At 38.7% G+C, this 12,642-nt stretch overlaps 2 protein-coding genes across 2 annotated transcripts; one reads left to right on the top strand and one right to left on the bottom strand.

The window, feature by feature from the left end:
* Positions 1-3,682: 3,682 nt before the first annotated feature.
* LOC106752070 (ribosome biogenesis protein WDR12 homolog) lies at positions 3,683-7,115 on the bottom strand. Its single transcript, XM_014633476.1, has 9 exons — positions 6,922-7,115; positions 6,533-6,618; positions 6,185-6,395; positions 5,764-5,904; positions 5,510-5,685; positions 5,357-5,427; positions 5,028-5,274; positions 4,613-4,745; positions 3,683-3,970 (listed from the first exon to the last, which is right to left on the bottom strand). The coding sequence occupies exons 1-9, from the start codon at positions 6,978-6,980 to the stop codon at positions 3,838-3,840; spliced, it is 1,257 nt and encodes a 418-aa protein (XP_014488962.1). The 5' UTR covers positions 6,981-7,115; the 3' UTR covers positions 3,683-3,837.
* Positions 7,116-7,558: 443 nt separating this feature from the next.
* Positions 7,559-12,281, top strand: LOC106752077 (ras-related protein Rab-27A-like). Its single transcript, XM_014633485.1, has 5 exons — positions 7,559-8,073; positions 8,309-8,379; positions 8,836-8,950; positions 9,970-10,082; positions 10,258-12,281. The coding sequence occupies exons 1-5, from the start codon at positions 7,924-7,926 to the stop codon at positions 10,439-10,441; spliced, it is 633 nt and encodes a 210-aa protein (XP_014488971.1). The 5' UTR covers positions 7,559-7,923; the 3' UTR covers positions 10,442-12,281.
* Positions 12,282-12,642: the final 361 nt, after the last annotated feature.

The following is a 12,642-nucleotide window of genomic DNA, read 5'->3' as shown; positions in this document are numbered from 1 at the left end:
TATATATGAGCTACTTGTATAATATAAATAGTAAGGAAACTATTTGCTTGCTGCGCACCGCGGGTCGGGTGCGTGGGCTGGCCGGGTGTGGATTTCTATACGACCGTAATGGTATAAATGAATCGTCGCACGACGGGTCGCGGGGGTGGCGGAAGCCCGTGGGGTGAGAGCTGCCGCGGCGCGAGACTTTTCCCGATCGCAGAGGTCCGGCGTCAACGTCCCAGGGAGAGGGAGAGCTGTTCTCGGCGCGCTCGACGAGGAGATCGGTCAGGGGGCGATTCAACGCTTCTTGGATCGATCGTTGCGTTTGGATAATCCGTTGCACTTAATGCGGGTGTACGGCCGCGGGTCGTGTCGGCACGACCGTCACCCGAGAGAGAGTTGTCGTCGCGTTCTTCCTTTCTTCCTCTTTTCGGAAGACGCGAAATCACACGCTTGGCGAGCGGGTGAGCCCCTCCCTCCCGTAAGACTGTTATCGACAACGCGACGAATCGCGCGACGTGGTAATCGCGTGTCCCGCCATCTCTCTCCTCGGGCACATCCACGGGGACGGGGCTCTCGTCGCGAAGAGGCTCCCGCGAGCTTCCGTAGCCCGGTGTTACCGGCGACCACGACGGTGGAGCCGTTCAACGGACGAGACGAACGGTTCCCGCTGCTGGGCAAAATTGCTTTCCATAAGCTTTCTTTAGAGCTCTAGCGTTAGGCACTCTTTAGATTAGACGTATCGTAGTTCGTAGGCTGACGTCGATGATTGTAGAAAGGAAGGAAGAAGGCGAACGAAAAAAAGAGCGCGAGCGATTGAGAAAAAAAAATTATAGGGTGTTTTTAAGTAAATAATGTTAGTCGAGATCGGCTTAAGAGGAAGCGAGCGAGTGCGAGAGGTAGAAAAAAATGTGTGTATGTGTGTATGTATGCGAGAAATAGCGATAAGAAGCGAGGTGATCCGAGGATACTCGATGATCGTCTTGTACTTCGACTTGTACAGTCCTTAGTTTCGCCAAGTTTTTAAGTCATTGTTTTACACGACGTTTGTTAAGCGACGATGTTTAGCTGTAAACTACTCGACGACACGTTGGTTTCTTCCTCCACTACTTCCTTCTCCCTCCCCTCTCGCCCTCCTCTTCCGGACGAATCTCCGCTCCATCCTCCTCGTTTTCTTTTTTGCATTTGTATTCCGCTCGTCCTGCGTGTCGATACGAGCCGGAACTCCTGTAACTTTACGATGGAACGAGAGAGAGAAAGAGAGAGAGAGAGAGTGAGAGAGAGAATGAAAGAGAGAGAGAGAGAGAGAGAGGACGAGAAAGAAAATATACGAGACACGTATCCCCCGTGTATCCACGCTGTGTGTCGTCTTTCCGGGGCAAAAGAAAGAGAACAGCGCGAAAGAAGAAACGGGGAAACGATGTCGTCGCGGACGCTGTCCGCTCTCCCCCCTTTAAAATCCGTGCGATTAATTATCGTAGGATTTCGGAGTACTTTTAAGGCAGAATGGACAGACAAGCGGAGAGGAGAAGGCGTTTTTAGCATGTAATGATGAAAAAAAAAATCCTTAGACGTTAAGACAAGTGTGTCATAGTTAGTTAAGAAATCTAGGGAGACTCTTAGGAAGTCGAATAGGTGCTGTAATAAAACAAAGTTTAACAAGAAAAAAAAACAGTCAGAATTAGATTTTTCATGAATAAATAAGAGGAGAGAAAAACGAAAAAAAAAAAAGATGATGAACAACTCGAGGGTAAAAGGGGAAACGCATGAAAAACGCGCGCGACTACGGGGCATAAGCCGCTAACTAAAAAGTGCCCTTAGTTTATTTTGGATCGTTTAAAAACGCTAGTCTTTGTGCGAGAGATGATGATGATGACGATGACGGCGATGAGGAGGAATATGATGATGAGGATGACGACGATGATAATGATGATGATGATGATGATGATGAGAAGGAAGAGGCGGAGGATAATGATGATGATCACGATAATGATGTGGATGATGTGCCGGATTTTTAGATAGGGTCCTCGGAGAACAAACGGACAAACAAATAAAGAAACAAAAAAAGAAGAAAAAGAGGAAAAAAGAACAAAAAAAAAAGAATACCGCGCGGCGAGATGACGAATGATTATGCGAGGAGGGCGAAAAGACCGACGAGAGTGTGCGTGCGTGCGGTGCGTACGTGCGAGATTAAAAGAGTGTGCGTGCGCGCGTTTATGTGCGTGTGTACGTGTGTGTCGCATGTGTATACGTAGATGTGTGCGTATAAAGTTGGAAAGATGGTGATGATAACTCGACGATGCGTTGCCCGAAGGATCGCCCGCTTATTTTACACACACAGAGCACATAGATCACAGTTAACACACACACACACACACACACACCTGCACACGTACAACACGGTTACCGTAGAGAAAGAGACCGCGCGCGCGCTATTGCGAGGGTGCACGCTCTTCGCCGCTCCTGTACTATCGCATACACCCTGTGTGTCGTCTCTAATAGGTGCGTGCACTCGAATCGGTGGTCTTTTTAGAGTTACTTACGAGTAAAAAAAAACAAGTGGTTTGGTAAAGATACACTTCGGGTGAAGCGGGGAAGCGCGAATCCCCGGATTCACGATTATCGTCCCTTATTTTTGATCAATAAACGATCTGTTTTGGGGATTTATGCGAGCGAAACGACTTACTTTTCACCTATCCGGCGCTGCTCTTCCCGGATCAGACTGGAAGAGGGAAGGAGGGAAGAAGAAAAGCTGGTGCTCTATCAACTCTATGGTTCTCCGTTCGAGGCACGGATCTCCAAATAATCTTCTCAGTTCCTTCCGCGTGAAGACCGAATTTTTTTCCTTTCAAGATACTATATTGGAATTCCTATCGGGGCTTCCGGGTATTCGAGGTCGATATCGACTAATTCAAAACCGCACTATTCGCATTAACCGCACTATTCGCATTAACCGCACTATTCGCATTAACCGCACTATTCGCATTAACCGCACTATTTATGACCCAGACAATCCGAGTTATTCGGATTCAAATTCAGATCATGAGAAGAGATTCGGATCCAAAATTGAATTTGGATTGGAATTTGGGCCCGAATTAAATAAAAGAAGAAAGTAAAACGGATCGATTTAACCCCTTGCCATACTTTGACGAGTTTGACTCGTGACGAGAATTTTGGGCCAAACCTGAATATCACGAATCAGGCTCGTGGTCTAATTTCACGTCAAACGTGAATATCACGAGTCGAACTCGTGGTCTTAATCTCGGGCCAAGTATGTCTCGAATGGGGTCTTTTGTCCCAATCCTTTCCCGACCATTCGGGCGCGTCGCTTGGGATCTCCCGGATTCTTCCGAGTTAAATGATATGGCAAGAGGTTAATAGCAAAATTTGTAATAATTATTTAAATACATAAATAGACACAATTGCCTCGGTACATTGTACAGTTAAAGCATATTGATTCATTGATTGTCAAATTCTTCCGAGAAAGATTTAGATTACTGCAAACCTGTTTCCGCTGCAGGTCCGAATGCGGATCCTCGGTGCTTCAACTGATCGGAAATCTTGGAATATCCGAATTCCCGGATAACTCGAATTTGAAATGTCACATTCAGTGTCCGAATAATCGAGTACAATATTCGGATAGTGTCAGACCCGAACGAATAATGAAGACCTCATTTTTTTTTTAATCTGAGAAACAGGATTTTATATTACGACATATTTTATTATAATAGTAAATGTACAAGACATTTCTAATAATTTTAAATAACACTCGCCGATGCGAAATACGCACGAACAACTCTACACGGGTTCCCGCGTTTCCGCATTACACAACGATCATCATTGCGTGTCGCGATGTTAGCGAGCTTCCGTCTTGAATATCTCTAAGGTGTTGTCCGCCCCGCCGGACATTATCAGCTTAGATTCCGACCAGTCGCAGCAGAGGACCTTGTCCGTGTGTCCTCTGAGATCGTAGAGCGGCATTGTGGGACTGCGTGGGAATTAAACCAATATTAATATTTTGTTAATAAATTGTGAAAATCTTGTGACGAAAGTTCCTCAACTTTATGCATCAGAACAGTTGGAGAATTGTACTTCCTTATTTTCTTTACATATTTAGCATGTAACACGTGTCGGATGTGTCGCCAAAAATATGAATTCATCAAGTTAGTAATCTTGCTTTTTCAGTTGTATAAGTTAAACTTTATACTTTACATCAGCTCAGCGTATAAATTTTATTTTTTTATCTTATTAATTCTTTTTATTTCTTTATTTTTTTATAATTTACTAGAAATATATATATATATATATATATATATATATATATATCATTTTCTACTTAATAACAGCATAGATATAGCAGTTTCAAAGGCTGTGTTAAATAGCAGGAAAATTACTAGAGTTATTTGATAAAATTGCGACTGTTAAGTGATATTCATACTCCAATTTTATATTTAAGGTTGTCTTAGGTTCATCTTCAGATGTTCTGTAGCCAATGAAACGAGCCATACAGCATCTGAAGATGAACTTCAGACGATCTTAGATATAAGATCTGACTGTGAATACCACCCTTAAAGTCCACATTCCGCTGCTGAATCGAAGAAATCTCGACGTGACCGAGCGATCAACTAACCTTCTGGTGTCCCAGAGCTTGACTAAGTCATCGTACCCTCCCGAAACGAAGAGATACTCGTTCACGGTTGACCAGCGCACGCACTGCGCCCACTGTGTATGAGATTTGAACACCGTCTTCGGGTACATACTCTCTGAAAAAACATACAATTATCCAAATAGATTCGAAACGGTCCTCAAAGACTGCGAAAGTTAAAAGAATTGTTAATTATCAAGTGGTATTAATCTTCTCTAAATGGAAAACTGAAGAACATACATATACTAAACAGTGTAAGAAGGTTCGATTTAATTGAGGTTTATAAGATAAGGAACAAAAAGACTGAATAAAAATGCAAGTGAATCTCTTCGTTTCTTATTTTGCAACATCGAAAACCGTTGGAAAGATGTCTAACAAAACGCGTCAAAGCATCAAATACCTGAAGACCTTGGGTCGAATAGCTTTATGAAATTATCGGACGACGGTGCTATTATGGTGCGTGTCAGCGGTGAGTAGTCGACGTCCAAGAAGGGCTCATTGCCCAAGCACTCGTCCTTGATGCCGCGCAGCTCGGAATCCCAGATCCTCAGAGTGTGGTCCCAGGACGACGTGATGATGGTCGTCTTATCGGACCACACGATGCCCGTGATTGTCTCAATGTTCCCCATCAAAGTGCATTGTGGGAGCTGCATCGTTCAGATTGATTATTATTCTTGTGTAGATGAACCTTGATCGTATATGTAAATTTGCGAGTTTTGACTTACGTACCTTCGTTTTACTCTGCTTCGCTTTTATCATCTTCGACGCGGATTCCCCATCCTCTGTTTCATCCTGCATAGCTTGAGAGGAAATTTCGTGAAGGTTTAAATTAAAAAAATCTTACAGAATAAATTTCAAATTGACTCAAATGAATCTGCTTACATGTCGACCAAATTTTCAGCATCGTGTCCCAGCCGCCGGTGGCTATTAGCGATTTGTCGGGATTCGCACCAACTGCCAGCAGACCCCTTTTGTGTTCTTCGCAAACATGCACGCATTTCACCGAATTCTTCTCGATATTCCACTGCCATATCATAGCCGTCTGATCGGCCGACGCGCTATAAGATGCATGTGAAGTCAATTAGTATTAACTACACTACATTCAACGAAACTGATACTGTCGTTCTTAAAGCTACCTGACGAAAGAGGCCTCGTCGTCGTAAACGGACAGCCACGCTACTGCTTTGACGGCAGCCTCATGTCCACGAATTACCAGCAAATGTTCACCCTTCGTCGTCCAGATGTGCAGAGTGTTGTCATAGGAACCGGTTAAGATCCTTAATAAAACCATTTGAAATATTTATAATATAAATAATTATTAATGTTATAATTGACGAGCTTATTTCTGAATTGTATAATCTTCAAGATTTTTATAATATTTACACACAATTCTCAAGTTTTAAATACAATTTATAATAAATATCTTTTTTAGAACTACAGGTTTGAGACATTTTAAAAATAAGCTCCTCAATTATGCATAATTGTACAATAAAACAATTCAATGTAATATGAGTAACTCCAATTCTCTTAATTCTTATGATTGTAGAGCAAACCAACCATTTTCCATAAACAGCAACAGCTGATATCCAGTCGTCCTGTGTGATACAATTTTTGTGCTCAGGTGGAGGATATTTCTCCACATATTGTACTTCTATGATATCTTCAGTAGCAACATTTTTTTTAGCGATATGTTCCAACAAGGAAGTACGCAGTAATTCAGAGGCTATTATGAAGTCAAACTGTATTTTGCTTTGCTTAACATTTGACTCTGCAAATTAAATATATTTATTACATCTTAATGTTTTTAATTATCAATACATAAATGTAAGCAAGTTATACATATCAATAATATAAAAAGTAAATAGCGAAAAAAGGACAATTTAAAGATCTTATCAAAACGTTTACCTTTCAGAAGTTCATACACAAGAGTATTTAATCCATTTGTATCTATCGAAGACTGCACCAATAGAGTATAATCCGGTACGGCGTATCTAGAATTGTATTAAATCACACATTATAATATTTTGTACATAAAGTGACAACTTGTAGTCTTTAAGTCTACATGTTATCCTAGAAGGATCCAGAATTATGATATAAGATATTATATCAAATTCAATATGTAAACTAAGAATCAATTTTTGAGGATGTTACATGTACTAAATCCCACACGCATCGAGATACTGACGTATGGAAAACAATTGGGGCATCTATTAGCCACCACGGTAAAGAAGAAGATTAAAAGAAGTCTCAGTGAATGAACGTCGAATCAGACGAAGGAAAGGATGAAAACTTACTGTGCTTGTTTCGTGGTGAAACAAATTTGTACGTCCTCTTTGTCGCTCGTGCTCGCCATTGTGCAATAGTTTTGTATACTTTATACGTGGTATCTACGACAATTATAATATTTCATCAATATTTTTCTTCACACACATGCAATGCAGTCCGCTATCAAGCGCAATGTCGACGCGTACATGGCCGGTGCAAAACAGGTTTCTTCGTTTTACTTGCACTTTCTACACTTACACCAAATGATTTATAGGGAATTCCAAGAATATGGGTGCTTTCTAGCAAGGAACATAGTGTTTTACGAAACTTTTTTATTGGCTACATATTATCTTAGCAGATAACTTAGAATATAAGTACCTAATAAAATAGAATAAAATAGAAGATAACTTAGATAATATGTACCCGATAAAAAAGCTTCATATTCACGCTATAGTCATATTCACGGTATAAAGCATTTATGCAAGCCATAAACAATCAATTTATTTCAGATCCGTAAGAAATCGACCAATCAAGGTGAAATATTTCCGATCGCAAGGAAAACAATTGACTGTGATTGGTCGATTCCTTGCGACCTTGCGACTGCTCGATTACTGTAAACCGGCTTTAAACACACGGCGTTCTCAGTCTTCTCTTTAGTTTCTCGCAAAGACACGTATTACAATTTTCTCACGGAGCGCGCAGGGCAATCGCGTTCGTGATCTTCAGACGATAATTAACGCAGCCTCGGTAGTTCGGCGGTGTTCCACGTTGCCTTTCGGGCGCGGACCTTTTGAAAGTAGCACACGTAGGCAACAGGTGTCTACATTAAATATCGCAGACATTCGATAGTTGACGTCAGTTGACGTTGTCGCTTCTCGTTCGTGACGAATTGACAACGCGGGGCCTGCGGACGCGCTGATTGTCGTCACTCGCCACGGAAGTATATATTCTTGTCAACAGTACCGTCAGCCGACCGAGTTCTTCATCACTGGAGCACTCGCGAAATCGAGGACCACATTTACGCGCGCAAAATGGATCTAAATTACGACTATCTGATAAAGTTCCTGGCGCTGGGCGACTCCGGTGTCGGCAAGACGAGCTTCCTCCATCAGTACACCGACGGCACTTTCAGTGCCAGATTCATATCCACTGTTGGGATTGATTTCAAGGAGAAACGAGTGGTAAGAGGATGAATGTGTATAATAATCCGCACGGTAGCGTTGATTACTCGAGACTCGTAGGCTCCCAAGAGCGTTGGGAGCTCTCCCCGAAGGGAGAGCTGCGATAATGCAAGCCCCCGAATAATCAACGCTATCCTCTACGAGTCAAGGTAAAACGTCTAGCATAAGGAACGAGTTGAACACGCCCGTGCGTTGTGTCGACAGACAAAGAGATAATGGCCATTTGTTATTACAGATATATCGTACAGCCAATGGCAGGAGTCGACGAGTGCACCTGCAGCTTTGGGACACAGCTGGCCAGGAAAGGTGAGTGCGCTAAACAATGAATTCGAAGAGACGTACAGCTCTTAGCGATTATAGGCAATATTCTCGATATGCATACTTTGCACTCTGCCGTGAACTAGCATTAAATTTATAGCAAATGCGACAATATTGTGTACTTATATTGTGTTACCACGATCACAATAGAGGTGATATAATGATGCAATTCTCAGTGAATTATGTTGCGAATATAGTTTTGCACTGTGATTTTCGAACGATGATTTAATTAGATCGCTGCGAAAGCTTGCGTGTGTGAAAGTGCATTGCGATACCGAAAAGAAGCAAGCATAAAGATATATATATATATATATATATATATACACATGATACAAGTGATGGATCTTCCAATTAGTACAATGTTGCATCCTGCATGTGCAAATAGAGGCTTAGGACCACTGATCTAACATTCCACGCGAGTAGCTTAACGTTGTTGATATCCAGGTTCAGAAGTTTAACCACAGCCTTTTACCGGGATTCCATGGGTTTCCTACTAATTTTTGACCTGACCAATGAGCTGTCGTTCCTTGAAGTTAGAAACTGGCTGGAGCATCTTAGGGTATTCGTCATTTATTAGCATTATTGTAAATATCATACAAGATCAGTGAGAGATCGTCCTAATCGAACGATTCTTTGAGTTGACGTGCTGTTAGCGATTCTTCAGCTGCCACAATATTCTCTAATGATAATGTGATATCTGTGAATGTACTTATTATTAATTGTATTGTTTATGCATGACTTTGAAGGTAGGATAAAGCATGTGGATTGGCATTGATGCGTGCGGTATTTTAGACAAATGTTGCGTTTGGTCTGTTTAGCCTTCGTTAATTTGACATGTATTGTCTTTACTAATTGGACTTTACTAATTTGACATATATTGTCTTTACTAATTGGACATTTATTGTTATGTTTGCAAAAATTACTAGGATATTTACAAATTTTCACACAGTTTAATAAGATTAGGGCATTTTTTTTAAACAACAGTCTGTCAACATTGATTTGCATCCAATAAAATTGAAATAATTACTCTTTAAATATAGATATATATAGAGAAAAGCAAAAATCGTATTATCTATTGAAACTCTACAAGTATTTATATATTCTGATAACATTGATGTAAAAAATATGTCAAATGTATTCAGAAATTGTTTGCAAGAGGTAATTACTTTTTTATTTTGTACTTTTATATTTCTCTTTCTTGTTTTTTTTTTTGTATAAATTCAATGTAAAACTATAACAATTTAGCGCATGAAGACATTCGTAAGCTTCAGCGATGTTTTATTAAATATTCGTAGATATGTTTGTATTTTTAACGGTAAGTACATACATACTCTCCAATTTCTTACGGCTCAAGTTATCGTTCGATTGAAAAATTAGGGGGTATTTCATATTATTGGACTGCAAGACATCCTTTTTTAACCGGTGCTTGGACATTCTTGAATCCTAAAAATAATCGGGCTTTACAATCATTCGAAATACATTTTGTCTCGCATGGAATCTTGTAGTCTGATATTTCTTTCGGCAATTTTTGTATTCATTGAACTAACGTGCCGTATTCTTATGCCTGCGTACATGTAGACACACGCGTATTGCGATGATCCAGACATAATTCTCTGCGGCAACAAGTCCGATCTTGAGGATAGACGCGTCGTCAGCAAGAACAAAGCGCTAGATCTCGCCAAAAAACATGGGTAAGTAGAATCGGAAGCAGTAAGAACGCGCGTGTTGTTGTATAAAAAAGAAAATCTATTTGTAAGCTTTTTGCCATGCCGACTGTGTATATATTTTTTTTTGCTTTTTATATGTTTCTTCTCCTCTTTATGAAAATATTATATTTATACTTAAATCAAAATATTTCTTTTTTAGCTTGGTCTATTTGGAGACGAGTGCTGCAACCGGGGAAAATGTCGAGCTCGCTGTGGACTTATTATTAGACTGTGTAATGCGCAGAATGGAAACTACGGTGGATAAGATGGTGTTACCGCACCAAAAAGTTTTAAAATGTCATGAGAACGATGCCCCACCGCCTAGTAGCTTCTGCTACTGCTGACAGTGCCAGTACATGTAGTTATCTAAACTACTTTGTTTGTTGATATATATATATATATATATATATATATATATACGTCAGATGAAAAAAAGAAATATATAATCGAAACTAATATTTCAATTGGCGAAACGAATGTCAATTTTACCACACACTTTCGTCGCGTAGACTTTCAAAATTTCTTATTACCACGTTATTACTGCACATACTAAATGTCTTCCATCATATCTTACTCTCGGATGAAAGCATTCTCCGGCTTTGGGGAGCTCACCGACACTCAATTAGTATACTTATACAATGTTGAATCTCGTCTTGTACGGACAGTTATCCGTTGTTTCCGAAAACTTGAATGAGTTGTCCTTTTCTATGAAAATTCTCTTTTATAACATCGTCGTTTTTCGATGTTGTTTGTTCTTAATGATAATGATGTTCATAAAAGTTTAGACGTCGATTGACTAAAAATGTTTTCTATTCTACGATAATATATACTGACTTTTTCTATCACTTATTATATGCACATGTGTTTAATAAATCAATTCTTTCTTACCAAAAATACGATGTAAGAGCGGTTGTTTCAAAAGTTAAAACGATTTACCTTCGACTGTATCGACCATGTAATTTTGATGATATAACCGATTGAAGTTTATATATTTAATCGTGAGAGCGTGTATATAATGTGTATATATATATACATATACACATAATTATCTTCAACATTGATAGCATTTACCTCATAATTGAGACTGTTATAAATTGCAATACAATAATTTATAGTTGTATTTTTATGTAACATATGATGTAAATATAATAAAAGATTAATCTGTTCATATAATACACGCACACGAACAAAAATACAACTATAAATTATTATGTTGTTGTGATTCGCTAATGCCTCAATTATGAAATAAATGTTGCCAGTGCTGAAGTAAATTATATACTCGGTTCATATAAATATTTACAAATGCAAATATCGATACTAATTGTAATGATTGAAAAATGTGTATCTTTTCTTTACCTTTCTTTAACATGTTTTTGTTACAATTGCCGATAATAACAGCACACTATGATAGACAAAGAATATCACGAGCAACAAAATACAATATTTTGAAGATCGATCATCACAAATTGAACGGTGATTTGACGAATAAAGTCTTGAGGAGAGTACAAATAAATAATAGAATTTACTTTTTGATTAATTGGATTCTCACCTATCAGAAATTAATTTGGGATTTTACTACGAAGATATTTAGTGGTGAAAGCTTTGAAAACTACTGATAAATGACGTCTTTCATAAAATTTTGGAAAAGGAATGTCCAGTAAAAATTTCTTGTAATATCTATGGAAAGACATTCTTCGATAGTTCATGGTTGCCCCGTATCTGACAGATGATACCGTTAAACATTTTGCACTTTGACTATGTCGTTAATTATGATTTAGCACTTTGAATTGCCTTACTTTATGAGATGAGATGCTGAGAGCGTAAATAATCAAGTGAGCTCATAGAATTATATATACTATGGAGAGAGGGTGTAATTAATCTTGACTGCAGTTTATACGGAACTTCTACTTTCATCCCGTTATCTTGGGATATATTAATGGTAAATTGAGCAGAATAATTGAAAATTATGAACGTTACAAAGATAAAAGTGCTTTAGTTTTATTAACGGCGGAAGTGCCTATCATATATTATTGAAATTATATCATTCGTTGTTTGATTTTTATGTTATATCGGTACGAGGTAGACAGCTTTTCGTATTTGTCCAATAAAACTGAAAACAAAATTACCTAGTTTCTAAATTAATAATTCTCTATAATTGAGAATTAAAAAAAATGAGAATTAAAAAATTTTCTTCAATACAGCATTGATAAATTTTATTTTTAATGCCAGTATGTATCATTTATTTAACGTTCAATTAAGCAGATTTGTATATAAATAGTCGAGCAAATGAATTAATCACACAGCGAGATTGAACTAATCTAGCTGATATTTTTTTTTAATTACTATTGACAACAACACATGGTGATAAGATGATTTATATAATGTTAAACTTTAATCGCTTACATCACATGGTTGAAATGTTATCACTATCATTACCATTTCTCCGTAACTTTAGATCGTGCGTGTTCAACAATGTTATTCGAGATGGAGGTTGAAATGTGCGCGAAGTGTACTGTCTGAGAGCATTGGAAGCTCTGGAAAATAT

The sequence above is a fragment of the Dinoponera quadriceps genome, unplaced genomic scaffold, assembly GCF_001313825.1.
Source record: "Dinoponera quadriceps isolate SergipeBrazil2010 unplaced genomic scaffold, ASM131382v1 scaffold424, whole genome shotgun sequence".
NCBI classification, from domain to species: domain Eukaryota; kingdom Metazoa; phylum Arthropoda; class Insecta; order Hymenoptera; family Formicidae; genus Dinoponera; species Dinoponera quadriceps.
This window is presented reverse-complemented; position numbering and strand designations above follow the sequence as displayed.

Coding starts and splice junctions, on each gene's coding strand:
- LOC106752070 (XM_014633476.1), bottom strand. CDS start 6,980: ATGGCGAGCACGAGCGACAAAGAGGACGTACAAATTTGTTTCACCACG. Junction 6,619..6,921: donor TTCACCACGAAACAAGCACA/GTAAGTTTTCAT, acceptor ATACAATTCTAG/ATACGCCGTACCGGATTATA. Junction 5,905..6,184: donor GTTGCTGTTTATGGAAAATG/GTTGGTTTGCTC, acceptor GGTTTTATTAAG/GATCTTAACCGGTTCCTATG.
- LOC106752077 (XM_014633485.1), top strand. CDS start 7,924: ATGGATCTAAATTACGACTATCTGATAAAGTTCCTGGCGCTGGGCGAC. Junction 8,074..8,308: donor ATTTCAAGGAGAAACGAGTG/GTAAGAGGATGA, acceptor TTGTTATTACAG/ATATATCGTACAGCCAATGG. Junction 10,083..10,257: donor GATCTCGCCAAAAAACATGG/GTAAGTAGAATC, acceptor TTTCTTTTTTAG/CTTGGTCTATTTGGAGACGA.